This window comes from Colius striatus, chromosome 2 (genome assembly GCF_028858725.1).
Source record: "Colius striatus isolate bColStr4 chromosome 2, bColStr4.1.hap1, whole genome shotgun sequence".
NCBI lineage: Eukaryota > Metazoa > Chordata > Aves > Coliiformes > Coliidae > Colius > Colius striatus.
In genome coordinates, this window is record NC_084760.1 from 45,130,975 (window position 1) to 45,149,163 (window position 18,189).

At 39.8% G+C, this 18,189-nt stretch overlaps 1 protein-coding gene across 1 annotated transcript in view; it reads right to left on the bottom strand.

Annotated features, from left to right (window-relative positions):
• MSRA (methionine sulfoxide reductase A) overlaps nucleotides 1–18,189 on the bottom strand; it is a 301,880-nt gene that overhangs the window by 154,201 nt on the left and 129,490 nt on the right. Inside the window, exon 3 of the mRNA XM_061990033.1 lies at nucleotides 2,862–2,981. Coding sequence (XP_061846017.1) covers nucleotides 2,862–2,981 — 120 coding nt within the window. The remainder of the gene's footprint in view (nucleotides 1–2,861; nucleotides 2,982–18,189) is intronic.

Sequence of the window (18,189 nt, forward strand, 5' to 3'; positions counted from 1 at the left end):
CTGCTCAGAATTGAAAGGGATGGCCCCTTTTTCCTACTTCTCCGACTACAACATCCTGTCCTATGTTCACATCTCTCCTTGGCCAACAGCCAGCACTCAGTATCTTAGGATTAAAAAGCAACAGTTCATCATAACTACCTTCAGCATACTGGAACCATGAGTGTGTTGGGAATGAAAAGTTGTACTGCACATTCCTATTCTATATAAACAATCTAATTATTTAATACCCAATGTATTAAACAAAGTAGCTAATGATTACCAGATAGGTCTTGGACCATATATCATAGAATCATAGCATCATGGAATGATAGGGGTTCGAAGAGACTTCTAAAGATAATGTAGTCCAAAGGCTCTACTCAAGCAGGTCCACCTAGATCAGGTCACACTAGAACATGTCCAGGCAGGTTTTGAAAACCTTCAGAGAAGGAGGCTCCACACCCTAACAGTAGTTTTTCCTTAAGTAGAAGTGGAACTTTTTATGTTCCAGCTACTGTCCATTCCCCCTTGTCCTGTCACTAGATACAACAGAAAAAAGTGTTGTCCCATCCTCTTGACATCCACTTTTTAAAGACTTGTAAGTATTAATGAGTTCTCCCCTCAGTCTTCTCTTCTCCAGGCTGAACAGTTCCAGGTCCCTCAGCCTTTCCTCATAAGGAAGATACTCCAGTCTCCTGATCATCTTGGTGACCCCGCGCTGGACTCTCTCTAGACGTTCCCTCTTCCTCTTGAACTGGGGAGCCCAGAACTGGACATAGTACCCCACAAAACTGGATATAGTGAGGCCTGACCAGGGCTGAGGAGACGGGGAGGAGAACCTCCCTTGACACTCTTATAAGTGCATAACAAAATGTCATTGGCCTTCTTGTGCCCAAAGGCACGTTGCTGCTCATGTTTATTTGCTGCCCACCAGCACTCCCAGGTCCCTCTCTGCAGAGCTGCTCTCCAGCAGGTCACCCCCAGCCTGTCCTGGTGCAGGGGGTTGTTCCTCCCCAGGTGCAGGACTCTGCACTGGCCCTTGCTGAACCTCAGGAGGCTCCTCTCTGCCCAACTCTCAGCCTGTCCAGATCTGGCTGAATGGCAGCACAGCCTCTGGGGAATCAGACAGTCCTCCCAGTTTGGTACCATCAGGGAACTTGCTGAGGGTCACTCTGTCCCCTCATCCAGGTCGTTGATGAAGATGTTGAACAAGACTGGCCCCAGAACCAACTCCTGTGGAACTCCACTGGCCACAGGCCTCCAACTTGACTCTGTTGTGTTGTCACCACCTTCTGGGCTCTGTCATTCAGCCAGCTCTCGATCCACCTCATCGTCCACTCATCCAAGCCACACCGCATCAGCTTTCTGATGAGGATGTTATGGGAGACAGTGTCAAAAGACTTGCTGAATTAGAGGTAGATGATATCCACTGCTCTCCCCTCAACACAGACAAATTAAGAAAGTACAAAATAGAAGACTGCAGAAGTATGAGGAACAATGGATCACATTTTCCTATGCAACCTGATCTAGGTGAACCTGCTTCTGCAGGGGGGTTGGACTAGATCTCTAAAGGTCCTTTCCAACCCCTACCATTCTATGATTCTATGACTTGAATACATAGGACAGGCTTCACTGATGCTTACATAGATGAAGCTCCTTATTGCAATGTTTTGCAGGAGTGCTGTGTATCTATGTATCAGTTAATGCTAAAGGCTTAGTGTCCTGGTTTTTGGTTTTGTTCCAGCTATTTACAATAAACATTTGCACTCAGGAGAATGCATTCTCTCTAATCTAAATATTTTCTTTAGCATTTGTAATGTTATTTCTAATTAGTACCTTATTGTCTATAAAATAGACTCATTTGGACAATGCAATTAACAACATGATTTAACTTTTTGTTAGCCTTGAAGTGGTCAGACATTTGTCCTAGATGATCATTATAGGTCCTTTCCAACAGAAACAGTCAAATCTAGTCTAGTCTATATTACCTTAAAACAGCTAATTTCACTTTTTTTTACTATTTCCAGTAAGTGTCTCGTTTTTTGGATGCCTTGCAGCACTTCTGCTGAGGTACTCAAGCGTCCATTATTTGTTTGTGTCACTCAACTTTTTAAACTTTTTCTTTCAAGCCTATGTGACAGATTGTCAGTGAGAACTGTATATAGACTTCAGCATTTGGCATAAAAAGTGTTAACAAGAAAATAAACCAAATGAAAACTTCCAAGCTGTTCTCCTCCAGCAAGTATAGGAAAGCATGATTTTGCATTAACAGCAACATTAGTCAGTTGGCTGCCATTGGTTCTATGTTTTAGATCACAGAAGAAAACTGTAATGGGTTATTAGTACTGGAGAAGGATTAGGGTAAGAGTGCAATGAAAAATATATGCAAGGATTTGACACAGGAATGATAGGATGTTATGCATTGAACTGTATAAAAATTGAGCAAATTGTTAATAATTACACAAATGAGAAATTTAGACTTCTCCATAAAATCTCTTGGCTACACGGAAAGGAAAAGAAGGAATGTGTGCTTTCTGATTTTTGTTTATACTCAGATACAGATGAAAGCAAAATCAAAAGTCATACTTTTTTCTAAGGAACACATTTGCATAGCTTGAAACAGAACTCATTTCCTGAAGAAATTATTTTTTCTTTTTCCTCAGAATATTTGTACATACATTAAGACATTAACTGATGAGAGTAAACAATAGGATGGACATAAGATACATTTCATTGCAGATCAGGATGAAAAATCAATACCAGATTTGACTAAATATCAAATTAATTCAGTCGCTGCAGTCACTTATTTTACCCTTCATTGTCACTCAATCTGGCAGGGTTCTACGCATAATCCTTTAAAAAAAAAAAAAAACCAAAAAACTTACCTGAACAGACTTCTTTGTAGGTAGGATTTGGAGTATACCCTCCTGCATAGCCCACTTGAGTGGAGTAGACTCCCTTCTGTCTCCAAAACTTCCTCTCAGCTCCCCAGAAACAGCCCATACCTAAATATCATGTAAAGTACAAATCAATATGTCAAAATCTGCTCAAGACTTAGTCACTCATTTGTATATTAATTAATACAGTCCATAGTGGAAGTAACATCTATAGCCAGCACATGATAGTCAAATGGTTCCCAAGATTACACCTAGAGTAACTATACACTCTGCATCAGAGCACAACTCAATTAAAGCTTTATTTCTGTTTCTGAATTTTAACACATCCCAGAGGAAAAAATCTATAAGAGTTCAGAAGTCCTGTAGTGGATTTTTGTGGGCAGGTTTTGGTAGTGGAGGGGCTACAGGGAAGGGTTTTTTTTAAATAAAGAGCTGCTGGAACCTTCCCCTGTATGTGACAGGGCCAGTGCCGGTCACCTCTGAGATGGACTCACCGATGACCAAGGTGGCCAAGCCCATCAGCAATGGAGGTAACACCCCTGAGATTGATAGGTTGGAGAAGGGGATGAAGTTACTGCACAGAGGCAAAGCTGCAGCATCAGAAGGGAGTGAGAATGTGAGAACAACATCTCTGCAGGTACCAAGATCAGTGGAGAAGGAGGAGGGGGAGCTGCCTGGGCACCAGAGGAAAGCAAGTTCCTGGCAGGACCTGGGAACCCGTGGAGAGAGGAGCCCAGGCTGGAGCAGGTTTGCTGTCAGGACTTGTGACCCCGTGAGGGAATCCACGCTGGAGCAGCTCGTTCCTGAGGGACTGTTTTTCTGTGGATGAGACCCACGTTGGGGCAGTTTGTGAAGAACTGTGGGAAGGACCCATGTTAGAGATGTTCATGGAGAACTCTTGCCCTGTGGTGAAAGATATCACACTGTAGCAGTGGGAACTATGAGGAGTCCTCCCCCTAAAAGGAAGCACCAGAAGAGACCATCTGTGATGGACTGACCATAACCCCCATTCCTTGTCCTCCTGTGGTGCTGGTGGTGAGAAGGGATAGACCTGGGAAGAAGGGAAGGGTGGGAGGAGGTATTTAAAAATTCAGGTTTTATTTCTCATTGGTCTACTCTGTTTTGATTGTTCATTAACAAATCGACCCAATTCGAGTCTGTTTTGCTCGTGGTGATAGTTGCTGAGTGATTTCTCTGTCCTTTATCTCCACTCGTTGTTTTATTTGTCTCTCCCTTTGTCCAGTTGAGGAAACAAAGTTATAGAATGACTTGGTGAACACCCAGGCAGAGTTAAACCACTACAGGCCCAAGCAAGCACATTACAAAAAAAAAAAGTCACGCAAACTGCAATTGCAATATTTGTATAGCACCATTTTTACTTTAGCAATTGATCAAAACCCCAAAATTTGTATTAATGGCAAACAGTTATTAAATGTTCTGCTTTCAGGTGTATTCAGACTATAAATATGTCAGAAAGAATGGATTAAATTATATGCTACATAAGAGGAAAAATGCTTTAATTTTACAATTTATGCATGCACATATTTGATGTTCAGACAAAATTTTGGTAGTCATTCACCCACATGGCCAATTATCAAAGGACATCAGACTGTCAACAGGTATAAATTAGTAAAACCCTCCTGGTAATAGGAATCAAGCTCACTGTATGTAAGCCAGGGGGAAGGAACAAACAAGATTAACATTCACAATTCTCTGATGGCTTAAATACTTAAGAGGTGTTAGCTACAAATTGGAGGACTCTCTAAAGCTGAAATATGTCATGAACACTCTACTATTGTTTAGCTTATCTCTGATTATGGGTGATGTAGTTTATCTTTCAGTGATAACAAACTTCCTTTTATTATAACCTTAAAACATTAGAAATAAAAGGCAGTAAAAAACAAGCTAAATTTTAAATACACTTAGAAATCAATGATCCAAGATGGGTTTCCTACTGATAACACTGCAGATATGATGGGCTAAAAAATAACAGAAATCTTCTTTCAAAAGACAACTGGAAAAACAAAGCTGTCCCTTCTACCATCTTTGGTGGCTCACAAAGGCATATTCTTTCTTTGAAACTTCAGAAATTAACTTCAAATTAAAGTTGTAATGCACCAAAAATTACAGAAGTAACGACTCAGGTTTCTCCTAATTCAGGTGCTCAACCAAGCCTCATAAATTAGCAGCCTGGCCTGCTCCTGGAGACCATGGAAAGAGACAGGCATTTCCTGAGGACAATTCAGCCCACAGAAGGTATAAATTGCTGATCAAATAAGTCATTCTCCCTTGACTACAGAGATAGCTGTGGCTATTCAACTTGGGTTCCTCAGTTGAATTAGGCTGGTGGCAAACTGCTGTAGGATCTCTCCTGAAATTCCCTCTCATTTTTTCAGAAAGAATAATCAAGAATTCTTAATTGAGAAATTTTTCAGGCACTCTCACATCACTTATCTAATGGTGATTTAAACTACAGTTTCTTTCTGTACCTGATGTCACTATTTTATCTCTACTAACACTGAGAAGTTATCCAGTAATTATGCCCCTAGGTCTAGTCAACTGATACAGGATGAGACAGTTTTTACATAGCACTCTGTCAGAATCACAGTCATTTACATTGGAAAAGTCTTTTACAGTTGTTGAGTCCAACTATTCCACCAGCACTGCCATGCCCACCGCTAAACTCATGTCCCTCAGCCACAGCTACATAGCTTTGGAATCCCTCCAGGGATGACAACTCCACCATGGCCCTGGGCAGCCTGTGCCAGGGCTCGACAACTCTTTTGGGGAAGAAATTGCTCATCATCTCCAACCTAAACTTCCCCTGGTACAACTTGAGGCCATTTCCTCTTGTCCTGTCACTTGTAGCTCGGGAGTAGAGACCAACCGTGGCAGTTTTGCCACAACCTCCTGTCAGGTAGTACTGTTGCACAGTACAAACAGCTGTTCTGGTCTCATCATGTTCAAATCAAGAGGGTAACTGGAGAACATGAGCAATCCCTGACACTCAGGTTTCCTTCTCACAGAAGTCAGAAGTCAGTTTAAGGGAGACAGTGTAAAGTCGTGTCACAGATGAGAGGTAGCCTAGAGTAGTGAGCTGGGACATGGTCCATGGTCCATTGTGAAGACAGACTTTGATCACCTAGTTTAGACAAAGCCTTTGATTTTTTAATAATATCAGTTCTTTCCCAGTTAATAACTAATAACTAATATATTTTCCCAGTTATACTGCTTATCTTTTAGAACTTTCTAAACTTGGTGGTCTCAGAATCCATTAGGTTCTTTTCTGCTTCCCATGACTTGTTGTCCTGAAAAAATAGGCACCATTCAGCAGTTTTCTGGTAGTCGGATTTAGGTGGAGAGCAGAAGAGGACATCAAAACTCACATAGAAGTGGGCAGATTTAGGCTATATTAGATATCTTCCAAGAATGCTTTTAATTTGTTTTGTTAATTGTTTGTTAGATCCTAAGGCTGTATCTGCATGCTAAGCATGTAAAATGAACTTCAGTCCAACACTAACACTTCAATGCTGTGCATCCTTAATATTACAAGGGACGTTTGAACTCCAGCTGCCTAATATCTCACCTGTGCCTGCACCAGGTGATGCTAAGACCCTTGCAGAAAGGACTCTGTAGCAAATTTACCAAACTAGTATTGTCTGGACAGATATGTTGTGAGGTGGCAATTGGGCTATTTCATCTATGCCAAATTTTTTCCCACAACATATTCCTAGCCCTACACCTGAGTGCAAATGAGTAATACAAAAGTAAGGACACAAGTTAAATGCAAGTCAGAGATCAGGTACAGGCCCAACTTCAAGTAGAAATGCATTCTTTTCCCAGGAAAAGAATTTTAATGCTCATAAATCCCCAACTGCCCAGTCTGAAATTACTGACCACAGAAGCACAGAGTCACAGAATCATGGAATGGTAGGGGTTGGAAGGGACCTCTAAAGATCGTCTAGTCCAATCCCCTTGCTCAAGCAGGTCCACCTAGATCATATTACTCCGGAACACGTCCAGGCTGGTTTTGAAAACCTCCACACCCTCCCTGGGCATGCTGTGTCAGTGCTCTGTAACCCTTACAGTAAAGAAGATTTTCCTTAAGTTGAAGTGGAACTTTTTGTGTTTCAGCTTTTGTCCATTGTCCTTTGTCCTGTCACTGAACACTACAGAAAAAAGTGTTGCCCATCACAGTAGTGGTCACTGTGCCTCCTTGACCAATAACTATTATTCAGGATTCTCCCACTGATAACCCTCTCTGACCTGTTGATCTGACCTAGTGACCTACATCTTTATCATGGCTTCTTTCACTTTTTCTTCTTCCCATTTACGTTCTAATTCATTCTGCTCTCCTTCCTCTGAGAGAGAGTCATTTTATTCTCTTGGTGAACTGTTCTCATCATTTCTCAAGTATGCTTGCACCTTGCACAAACAATAAATCCTCACATCCATGAGAACAGATAAAATTGAAGTCTTTGTCAAAATAAAGCAACCTGCTAGTAAAGGGACATAATTTACAACAATACAATACTAAATTGCTTTCCACAGTATTAATATGTTCACTGGATGATGTTTGTTATTCTGCTAAAGTGGTGCCAGGTTCTACTGAGAAATTATCACAAGGAGAAAAATGTTAACAATAAACCCCTACATAATATTCTGGAGTTAAGACACATCAGCTCAGGGAATGCCTATTCTTCAGAGCACCGGCTGCATTAAGTCATGTTTAACACGAACAATGACTACTGAAATAGGGAAATAACCTCAAACAGAGACTTCACTTGCTCCTGTAGTACAAAAAGTTTACTTCCCCTAATAATTACTACTCTGGTAAGAAAACCAAGAAAGAAATAATTTAAATAATTAAAATAAATCATTAAATAAAGCTCAGAGGAAAAAAAAGACAGCAAAAACAGTAGGAAAAGAAACATAAAAGCAAAATAAGCCACTCGTATTATAATTTGAAACTAGAAAACATGAATGTGATTTTAAACTATTCATGAAATAATTTGCGTAATCTTCCATCCTTGTGAAGTGAATGTGCTGCTTTAGAGTTAGATATAGAGCTTCTGGAGGCATTCCTAAGAGAAAGAAAAAAAAATAGAGATAGAAGAAATAACAGGGAATATACTTGTGTTCCCAGAAAAAGTATTACTTGAACATAATGAGTATTGCAAAAGAGTGTTTAAGCATTGAAGATATTTGTCACTTTTTAATTGCTAATTTGTAAAACAAAAACTATTCTTTTAGTGATGGGTTTTGATTGATTCTTAATCAGAATTTCAAACAGTATGTAAAGATATTTTTTTTTGCTTTTGAACTTCAAAACTAAGTATTCAAATGACAATCTTTAAAGGTTTATTCTTCCCTAAAAAAAAAAAAATCAATCATACAATTTGGGAATAAATGCTAGTACCCCTACTTCTTTCTAGCATCCATATCCATTTTCTCAAACTATTCTCTTTATATATGCATACACATAACTATCTTCTGAACAACTCTTTTTGTACACAGCCTGATGCTCAGCCAAGGAACATGTGTTTCCATAGGCAACTCAAATAATTTGCATATTTGTAAAAAATATTTAGCATAAACTGAAGTATTTTTCTAAAATACTGAAAGCAAAGTCTTACTCTGGTAAGAAAGATAAGTATCCCATTGTTAACGATAATCCATAATAATTTTGAAATATTCACAGAGATAAACAGCAGTACTGAACCCCAGGTGCTTACTTTCTAGTGAGATGAATAGCTTTAAAGATTACATTTACCATATTGACTATATCTCCATCGACTGCAACAGGAGCTCATGCATTCAGGGACTAATTTATTTGCCTAGATGGAGACATTCAGGGTCATTTGATATGCTTTAGAATATCCAAGATATCTATCTACACAAGGCTAACATAAATGACACAAGACTCAGGAGAGATACATTTCTGAAGGCATCCTGAAACCAGACAAAATGTTCCCAGACATCTCAAAATGTAACTGTTTGCATATTTTAAGGCAAGAGAAATAAGTCCATACCCCGTTTTCAGTCATTACAAAAACTTGAAAGTCTCTGAATCAGCAGTTGTAGCAAATCCCCCAAAATACAGTGATTTGTATCTGAAAGTTACCTATTTCTCTTTCACAACTATAAAAGAGACTAATATAGAATCATAGAATGATAGGTTTGAAAGGGACCTTTAGAGATCATCTAGTCTAACTCCCCTGCAGAATCAGGTTCACCTAGATCAGGTTACACAGGAATGCGTCCAGGTGAGTTTTGAACGCCTCCAGAGAAGGAGACTCCACATCCTCCTTGAGCAGCCTGTGCCAGGGCTCCCTCACCTCACAATAATATACTTTTTTCCTTATTTTTAAATGGAACTTCTTGTGTTCCAGCTTCTTTCCATTACTCCTTGTCCTGTCACTAGATACAACAGAAAAAAAGGATGTCCCAACCTTCTAACACCCACTATTTAGATATTTGTAAATATTAATGAGATTCCCCCCCCACAGTCTCCTCTTCTCTAGACTAAACAGTCCCAGTTCCCGCAGTCTTTCCTCATTAGGAAGATGCTCCAGTCCCTTTGATCATCTTTGTAGCCCTGTGCTGGACTCTCTCCAGCAGCTCCCTGTCTCTCTTGAGCTGAGGAGCCCAGAACTGGACACAGGACTCCAGATGAGGCCTCACCAGGGCACAGGAGAGGGGGAGGAGAACTTCCCTTGACCTGCTGCCAACACTCTTCTTGATGTATCCCAGGATGCCATTGGCCTTCTTGCCCACGAAGGCACATTGCCACTCATGTTTAGTTGCTGCCCACCAGCACTCCCAGGTCCCTCTCTACAGAGCTGCTCTCCAGCAGGTCATCCCCAGCCTGTCCTGGTGCAGGGGGTTGTTCCTCCCCAGGTGCAGGACTCTGCACTGGCCCTTGTTGAACCTCAGGAGGCTCCTCTCTGCCCCACTCTCAGCCTGTCCAGACCTGGCTGAATGGCAGCAGAGTCTCTGGTGAATCAGCCAGTCCTCCCACTTTGGTGTCATCCGGGAACTTGCTGAGGGTACACTCTGTCCCCTCATCCAGGTTGCTGATGAAGATGTTGAACAAGACTGGCCCCAGAACTGTTCCCTGTGGAACTCCACTGGCCACAGGCCTCCAACTCGATTCCAACTTGATCACCACCGTCTGGGCTCTGTTATTCAGTCAGCTCTTGGTCCACTCATCCAAGCCACACCTCATGAGCTTTCTGATGAAGATGTTATGGTAGACAGCATCAAAGGCCGTGTTGAAGTCAAGGTAGATGACATCCACTGCTCTTCCCTCATCTAGCCAGCCAATTATACTCTCATAGAAGGCTATCTGTTTGATCAGACAGGATTTCGCCTTGGTGAAGTCATGTTGACCCACCCTGATAACCATCTTTTCCTTCATATGTTTAGTGAAAACATTAAGCATGAGTTGTTCCGTCAGCTTTTCAGGGATGGAGGTGAGGCTGAGAGGCCTGTAGATTCCTGGGTCCTCCTTCTTGCCCTTTTTTAAGACTGGAGTGACATTGGCCTTTCTGCAGTGCTCAGGCACCTCACCTGTCCTGAATGTTCAAAAATGATGGAGAGTGGTAGTGAATTGTTTGCTGAGTTTTCCCCTTCTGGACTTTGTTTGTCTATGTCCACCATCATTAATGCCTCATATCTATTTATAATTGGCACACTGGAAGGAGAGTTATGAAGTGAAGTCCTGCGTTTTTTTATTACCAGGGTCCAAGGCATTTGAGTTTCAGGGGGGGCTGGTACCTGGTTGTGGAACCATCTACCAATCTTCACCTCCACTCCTCTAATACTACATAGTCTGCTAATGGTTTCCTGCAGCTCTTTCACCTAACGTGCCTAGCTTAGTTGTAGAAGTCTCTGCTGCAGTGTAAGTCAGATGAATCCTAAAGCAAAACTGCTAATTACAGAGATATTGCAAAGCCGTGTAGCTGAGGTGCAGAGGGACATGAGTTAGTCGTGGGCTTGGCAGTGTGAGGGGAGGTGCTGGACTTGGTGATCTTAAAGGTCTTTTCCAACCAAAATGATTTTATGATTGTACGATTCTATCCTAATGACATTTGTAGCTTGTAACATATTTTTGTGTACTGCATGCAATAGCCATCACATAGAACAAAAAAAAAAAAAACAGGTTGGAAAACTTGTTTGAAAATGATGCAACATTCAAGATGTGTTGTTCAAGCACACAAGAAACTGCATGACCCTGCAAAGGTAGTCTTTTCTGACCTTCACTGTGATCCCTTTCTCCAGTGTCTGTTCCTATTAAATCTTTGAATAATGTCTGGTTTCCATGCACGTTCCCTAATGAAAATTCCCATTGATGATCTCTTGAGGTAAATCAGCACAAGTAGTGAATTTGCATCAGAAAGGCATTCCTGATCCAAACTAAAACCTCATATGATGCACCCATTCTCTATTAATGTAATTCTACTATGTTCAGAGCTCCATAGCTGCTAAAGAAGGCTCATGCATCAGAAACTCTCAGCTTTCCATTTAAAAGAAACTCACAGCAAGTGTATTGTGTTTATATACTGGCTGATTTTCATATTTTCTCTCAAACATGTACACCTATATGGTATTTTCATTTATGGAACTTCTATTTTTAATTGTGGGGGTTTTTTTGTCCTTTACCTTTGTGGTGAATCTTTCTCCACTGGGCATCAGGTATGTATACAACCTGACTTCTGCCTGACTATCCAACGACCTTTCACGCCTGCCAGCTTTCTTTACAAGCATTCTCCCTCTCTTGCCCTCCCAGCAGCCCAACAGAACATCCAGAAGACTCTTTTTGTCATATTCTGAAGAATGAACGCATTATTTCATTGGCAAGCCAAGTCTTTTCTGGCCTTACGCCTGCAAACCCTACACCCACACTTCAAGGCACCTTTCCATGCAGCAGATTAAGAAGCTGTTTCAATGCCAGGTTGATAGAAATGCTTCACTGCAGAAGACGAACTGCAAAGGATATAGATCCCGTTCCTCCTTCTGTTAACAGGATTTTAGAATGTATGATTCCACTAAGTAGGGGGAAATATCAGTTTTAAATATATACTCAGAAAAACAAAACATGCTGGTACGCTGAGAGAACAAAGAGCAATGTGCCCTGGAAACCTCTTCCCTAACCCCAGATCAGAGTAAGCAGTGGGACAGGATCTATCCAAAGCTCAGAAGCACACTAGACAGAAGAGACTGGCTCTTGTGCCAGCTTGTGTTCTGAAACCCTAGAAGCAACGATTCTGCCAGCTGCTCAAATGCTACAGTACCCAGCCAAAAGTAGCTGGGGGCACAGGCTGCTCCTATACATTGAAGCACTAAAGGACAGCCAACAGTACATCCCACTGGCCTACCTCAATGCATCTTGCTCTAGCCAGCATCTCTCCGGGAGCTGAAGACACAGCTGCCAGTATTCCCGCTTCTCTTGGCCAGTATAGGACTTGGCTCAAATTTTGAATATGATTGCTTTAGTTACCTCTATAAAATCTGGAGGAGGGAATGCTCAGCTGCTTTGAACTGAAATGGTTTTTTTTTTCCAGTTGGAAGGAATAAATTGAACCTCAGCAAGTTATATACCTATATAATAATGCTCGCTTCATACATTTCTGCCAAATACTAACTGAGTGTGATTGGCATTTTTCTCTTTAAAAAATTGTGTAGAGCAGTTGGTACAGCTGATTGATTGAAGTCAGTCCAAGTACTGATATTTCCAAGTACTGAGCCAAAGAGATATTTATGCTGTGTGCTCTGAAACTGTGGAGACCATTATTTTTTTTATACTTCACAGGTTGAAGTGGGTACCTTGGCTTCACTATGAAAGGTCAGGATGAGACCCTGCTTAGGACCATTGTGTTCCCTCTCCCAAAGAGAAGATGGGCAACAGGCAACAAGGAAGCTGTGATGGGACACACCAGACTCCCTAGTCTGGACAACCAGGAGATCGGGACACTCTGGCAACCCACGAGAACATCCAGCCTGTATCTAGTCTATACACAGTGGTTTTACACCTGGCTACAATTCTTTTTCTTGACTTTATATAACTCAATAGCATCAGACTTCCAGAAAATTAACTTTTGTTCTCTACAGGGAAATATGCCAGTCGATTTGGCTTCACTAGGATTGTAGACACAAATCCAAAGTAGAATTGGATCTCACAATCATGTGTAAAGCAAGTGAATACGTGTTAGATGAACTCACTACAAGAAGGACATTGAGGTGTTGGAGCATGTCCAGAGATGGGCAATGAAGCTGGTGAAGGGTCTGGAGCATAAGTCTTATGAGGAGTGGCTGAGGGAGCTGGGGATGTTCAGCCCAGAGAAGAGGAGGCTGAGAGGAGACATGATCGCCCTCTACCTGAAAGGGAGTTGTAGTTAGAGGGGGTTAATCTCTTTTCTCCAGTAATGAACAAGAAGGACATGAAGAAATGAGCTCAAGTTGTGTCAGGAGAGGTTTAGATTGGACATTAGGAAGCAGTTTTTCACTGAGAGGGTTATTAAGCATTGGAATGGGCTGCCCCATCCCTGAAGATATTTAAAAGATGCATAGATGAGGTGCTGAGGGACATGGGTTAGTGGTGGGCTTGGCAGTGTGAGGTGAGTGGTTGGACTCAATGATCTTAAAGGCCTTTTCTGACCATTATGATTCTATGATTATTTAACACATACTGCTTGTGCACTTACACAACCGTTAATAAGGGTCTGAAAATCCAAAATTATCAAAGCCATGTCCTCATAGACACCCAGATAAAAATACAGCATGAATTACCCTAGAGTCTTTGTTCTAAATTTTTTCAGATTGAAATACTATATCGCCTTTTACATAACACTGTAATATGTAGGGCGCTTTGGTGAGCCATCTGGATGCATATAGGATTAATGTTATCAATCAGGATTTAACATAAAACGGTATTATTGATGTCTTTAGGGGTTTAACATGTAGCAACGACAGAATACCTGAGCAAACACAGAATATTTGAGATCACCAGAAAACAATCAACTAAAAAATGGTTGGGAAGAATAAAAAAAAAAAAAAAAAAAGACCGCAAAAAAGTGAAATGGAGAACAAGCTCAGCTGAAAGAAATAAAACTCCTGATGACAGATGGCATTAAGCGGATGATCTTCCTAGATAAGCGTTGGCTCTAATGCTACAACAGGGTTGATAAATATGTTGAACAGCTTGCCTGGGGCAAGTCAAACAAAGCCCTCGGCAAGAAATTTAAAATGCAGTTTGCCTAACAGAGCAACTAAAGAGGAATTTCTTGGCTCACCATTTTGCCAAGATGTGTTCTGTTCACACTGCATGAATTCCCAGAGAAACTGTTGGGTTTGCTTCTTTTTCCATAGGAGAAGCAGAAGCCTCATGTTCATTCAAATTAACAAATGTCCAAGAAATTCATTTATGCCAGTATGGTAGCTGCTGACATTCAAAGTGTGTGTGGGCACATGTTTGTGTATGTATGTATGTATGTTTGTATAAAATCTGCACAACAGATTAGAATTATTGTAGAAGGAAAAGCAGACTATCATAATAGAAAGGGAATATTTTACTGTCAAGAGAAAAACTGCCATGCTTTTAGAATGAAAAATATGCATAATATGTCATAAGTATAAGTATGACTTTTGAAAAACTCTGTAAGACAACAGCACTCAAACTGGGGAAAGCAGTAGAGAGACAGAGAAAATGAATCTTAAAACGTGTTTATTCAATCCATCATAGAAGCACATTACATGTTTTAAAGAATACAAAATCAACAGGATTGAAATAAATCTGAAGTCAATATCAAGAATGTTAATAAGGCACAAACCACAGTTGCTCTAAATCTCAGTTACATTAGGAGAGGTTTCGGATATTCCTATTTAAATGCAATTTTGATCTTAACCAGCAGAGAGCAGGGATATACATGTGTCACCTCAGTATTCTTTCCCCACCCAATAATCAGGAATATTTAAACCAATGTTATCCTGAAGGTCAACAAAACTGCTCTCTGGTGAGTCCACAGAATAAGAAAATTCCATCATCAAAACCCACTGTTGGAAAACTTCAAGTCCCTAATTCCCATAAAAGCGGAAGATACAGCCCACTCAAAAAATCACTTATGCTGATCTGAAAGGTTTTCATCACACACTGGAAGGACAATACGTAAAAGCAGCAGAGGTCAAACTTTCTGACCTTTCAGAGTTGCACCAGAATTTCCTTTTACCTATGACACAAGCCTCTACCTGGCAGAGCTGTGAAGGCAACAGTGCAACATAATTTCCACCTGTGAGCTGCACCTGAACTATTCAGGTTATACTTCCCATCTTCCAGAAGGACATCAGCATGGGAACATGTCATAGGAGTAAGGCTGGCAACAAACATTTGGATCTGAGGAACCATGTTTTTGCCTCCTCTAGAAAGCAAATAAAGCAAATAAAAATTCATATATAGTGAATGCCTTTCATCCAAAAACATCAAAGCATTCTACACACAATAATTAAGCCTCACATAAATCATAATTTCTGAATTACTACTTGAAATACTCCAAAACCGAGTTATGAGTGGTGCTAAAGTAAAGCAAAGAATCCCTTTTGGAAAGGCTCCAAACTAACTGATCTTTGTTTAAAAGACCCCTTTGTCATGCTGCGGGTTGGGTGATGGAAGCATCATTTGATAAAACTATCGATTTTCTAACTTTTTCCTTCCAAAATTGTAGCTGATTTAGTTGTATTCTTTAGTAAAACTTCATCTAAATAAAATTTAGCCATTTTCACCTTTTTGTCTTCTCTAAGTGGCATATAGCTGCAATACAAACATGGAAATAAGACAAAATAAAGAGCTGCTTCCAAAGATAGAGAAAATGTATCAGAATATTGAGCTATATCAACTGACAATCTTCATATCTGTGAGGCTGAGGACAGAATCAGTCAAGAATAGGCACAGAGCAAGAGAAATAATAAATTCATTCAAAAAAATAGTTCAATTTCTACCTTATATAGAAATTACTTTGTAATTCATGAAATTTGTAGTTCATGAAATGGAACTAATTCTGTTTACTCAGTATTGATTTCAGTACATTTAGACAGGTGTAGAACTGCAAAAAAACAGATGAGAAGGAGGCTTTGGGAATTCAAGCCTGAATGAAGACTAAAAAAGATTTTCTCTCTCAGGCTTGTTTCTTTCGTTAGTGGCATTGCTAGTTTCAAAACCACATCATATAAAAGCCTTCATCACACATTAGAATTCCATTGCACTGGGTTCTGGGTACAAACGAAGAACAAAATAGTAACTTCCCCAAAAGTCTAGTTTTCTATCTACAAGGTCATTCATATCGGTACATTCCATAAATGTGAAAGAGAACTGTCACAAATTGTACAATTCAAGAACTGGAAATGAATAAACACATGTTTTCTTTCCTTTTTGGGGATCTGAGAATGCAACTGACTGAATGCTTATGGCTGAGAACAATTGGACATCATTTTTCATGAACACCTGAACCACACAAAAAACAATATTGCACCAAAATCAGTTATGACCTGCAGAGAAGTGCTATTCAGAAAGGAGGAACAATCTGCCCTTAAGTACAAAATACCAGGATTGAAATTGCATGTCTTTCTTGTCTAATCAATTAAAGAGTAATCTTTAAACGTACTGTAGGGAGCTGATATTTCTTGGCCACAAAGACGATGACTGAATTGTCCCAAAGACACAAGGTTTATGGTTAAAGTTCTGACTCCTTTAACTGTTTACTCTTTTTAAGTTTTCTTACAAAATAAACTCTTGAATCAATGAAAAAGGTGACTATGAATACAAGCATCATACCTTTGAAGTGTCGAGAAACAGAACCAAATCTTAATCTGAATGAACACAGCAGAATTTCCAAGGATATAGTCAATAAATAATAAATTCTGTTAGCTTGTGTACAGATAAATTCAGTCTAGTCACTTTTCTATCTCCTTTGAAAAAGGGAGTAGTTTCTTAATATATTACCTTTCAAACGTCTGTTAGGGATAAAAAGAACCTCTGGTACAATAATACCTGAAAGAGACTGAGATAGAGCTACATGGTCCTATCATCAACCTGATTATTTGCTTCATTGCAAAGCACCACATCTTTACTTCAGTCATTGATTTGAAGCTTTCAAATCGTTTCATGATCTTCCTCTGCTCTAAGCATTCCAACACTTTGCAGAGATTCATTTTAGATCATCCTCGGTCATTTGACACACTTTAGTGCTCTGCTACTCAAGTAGAACTTGATGTACACATAAAATAAGAGATGTCATCAGGGCTGTGTAATCCATTTGATTCTCTTGAAACTCTATCTTTCATATAAATTCATCTCTGCAATAATAACAAAGTCTTACCCTTGTCTTGTGAAAATCTCTCTAATCTAAAGGGAGCTTGAAATATACAGAAGCAAAACAAAATGCATTCTACCATTATAAAAGGAAAGCACCACAAATGCTTTGTTACCAGCAAAATAAGAATCACCTTCAGGGCTATGCTGCAGAAAATAATAACTTGTTTACAAAGTTTGTTTACTGCAAGGAATAGAAATCTTGCCTTTTATTTCCTTTTTCTGATAACTACTGCTAAGTTAAATTAACTGCCATAGACATATTCAGAAAAAGTAATCTCATATTACTTATTTTATTTATAATCTCAGATTTTAGACAACAATAGAAAGCTGTAGGCACCCTGACAATTATTTAAACTTACAACCTATAATTGCTCAGGAGCAAAAAATAATTACATTCAAATAAAAGCCAATTCAACAAGCAGCCCTTTAGTCCTCTTTTCCCGAGCTCCACAGAAACATAGCCTTAATCCTTTTCCAATAAAAGCCCACACTAATAAAAGTCTTCTCAGTGTACCTAGAAGATCATTAATATTACTACTTTGAACAACAGCTGTCCTTAATGGAAACATAGATTTTCCAAGAGTGGTTTTTTTCCCTCATCTGTTCATAGCCAAGAAAATTACAGTATGTTCTCACTTGCAAAAGAAAATAACTCTTTCTTATCCACTCCTGAAAAGAAAATTACTCAACGAAATACCAGAGAAGATTGTTAAAGGAAAACTAATTTATATCCAGAGGGACAGATAGAGGCCAAATAGATTTGTGGTTAGTCATTTACCATTTACGTAGTACTTGACGTGCACTCATTCCCCAAAAAACATGGTATGTCACTGTTTTAAAGTAAGTATGTATAATAAATGCTGAGGCCGAGTGTCTGTGCTGCACTGATGCCTTGGCAAAAGAACTGCCATTGCACACAACAAAGTCCATGACCTGCTCACCCTCTAACCC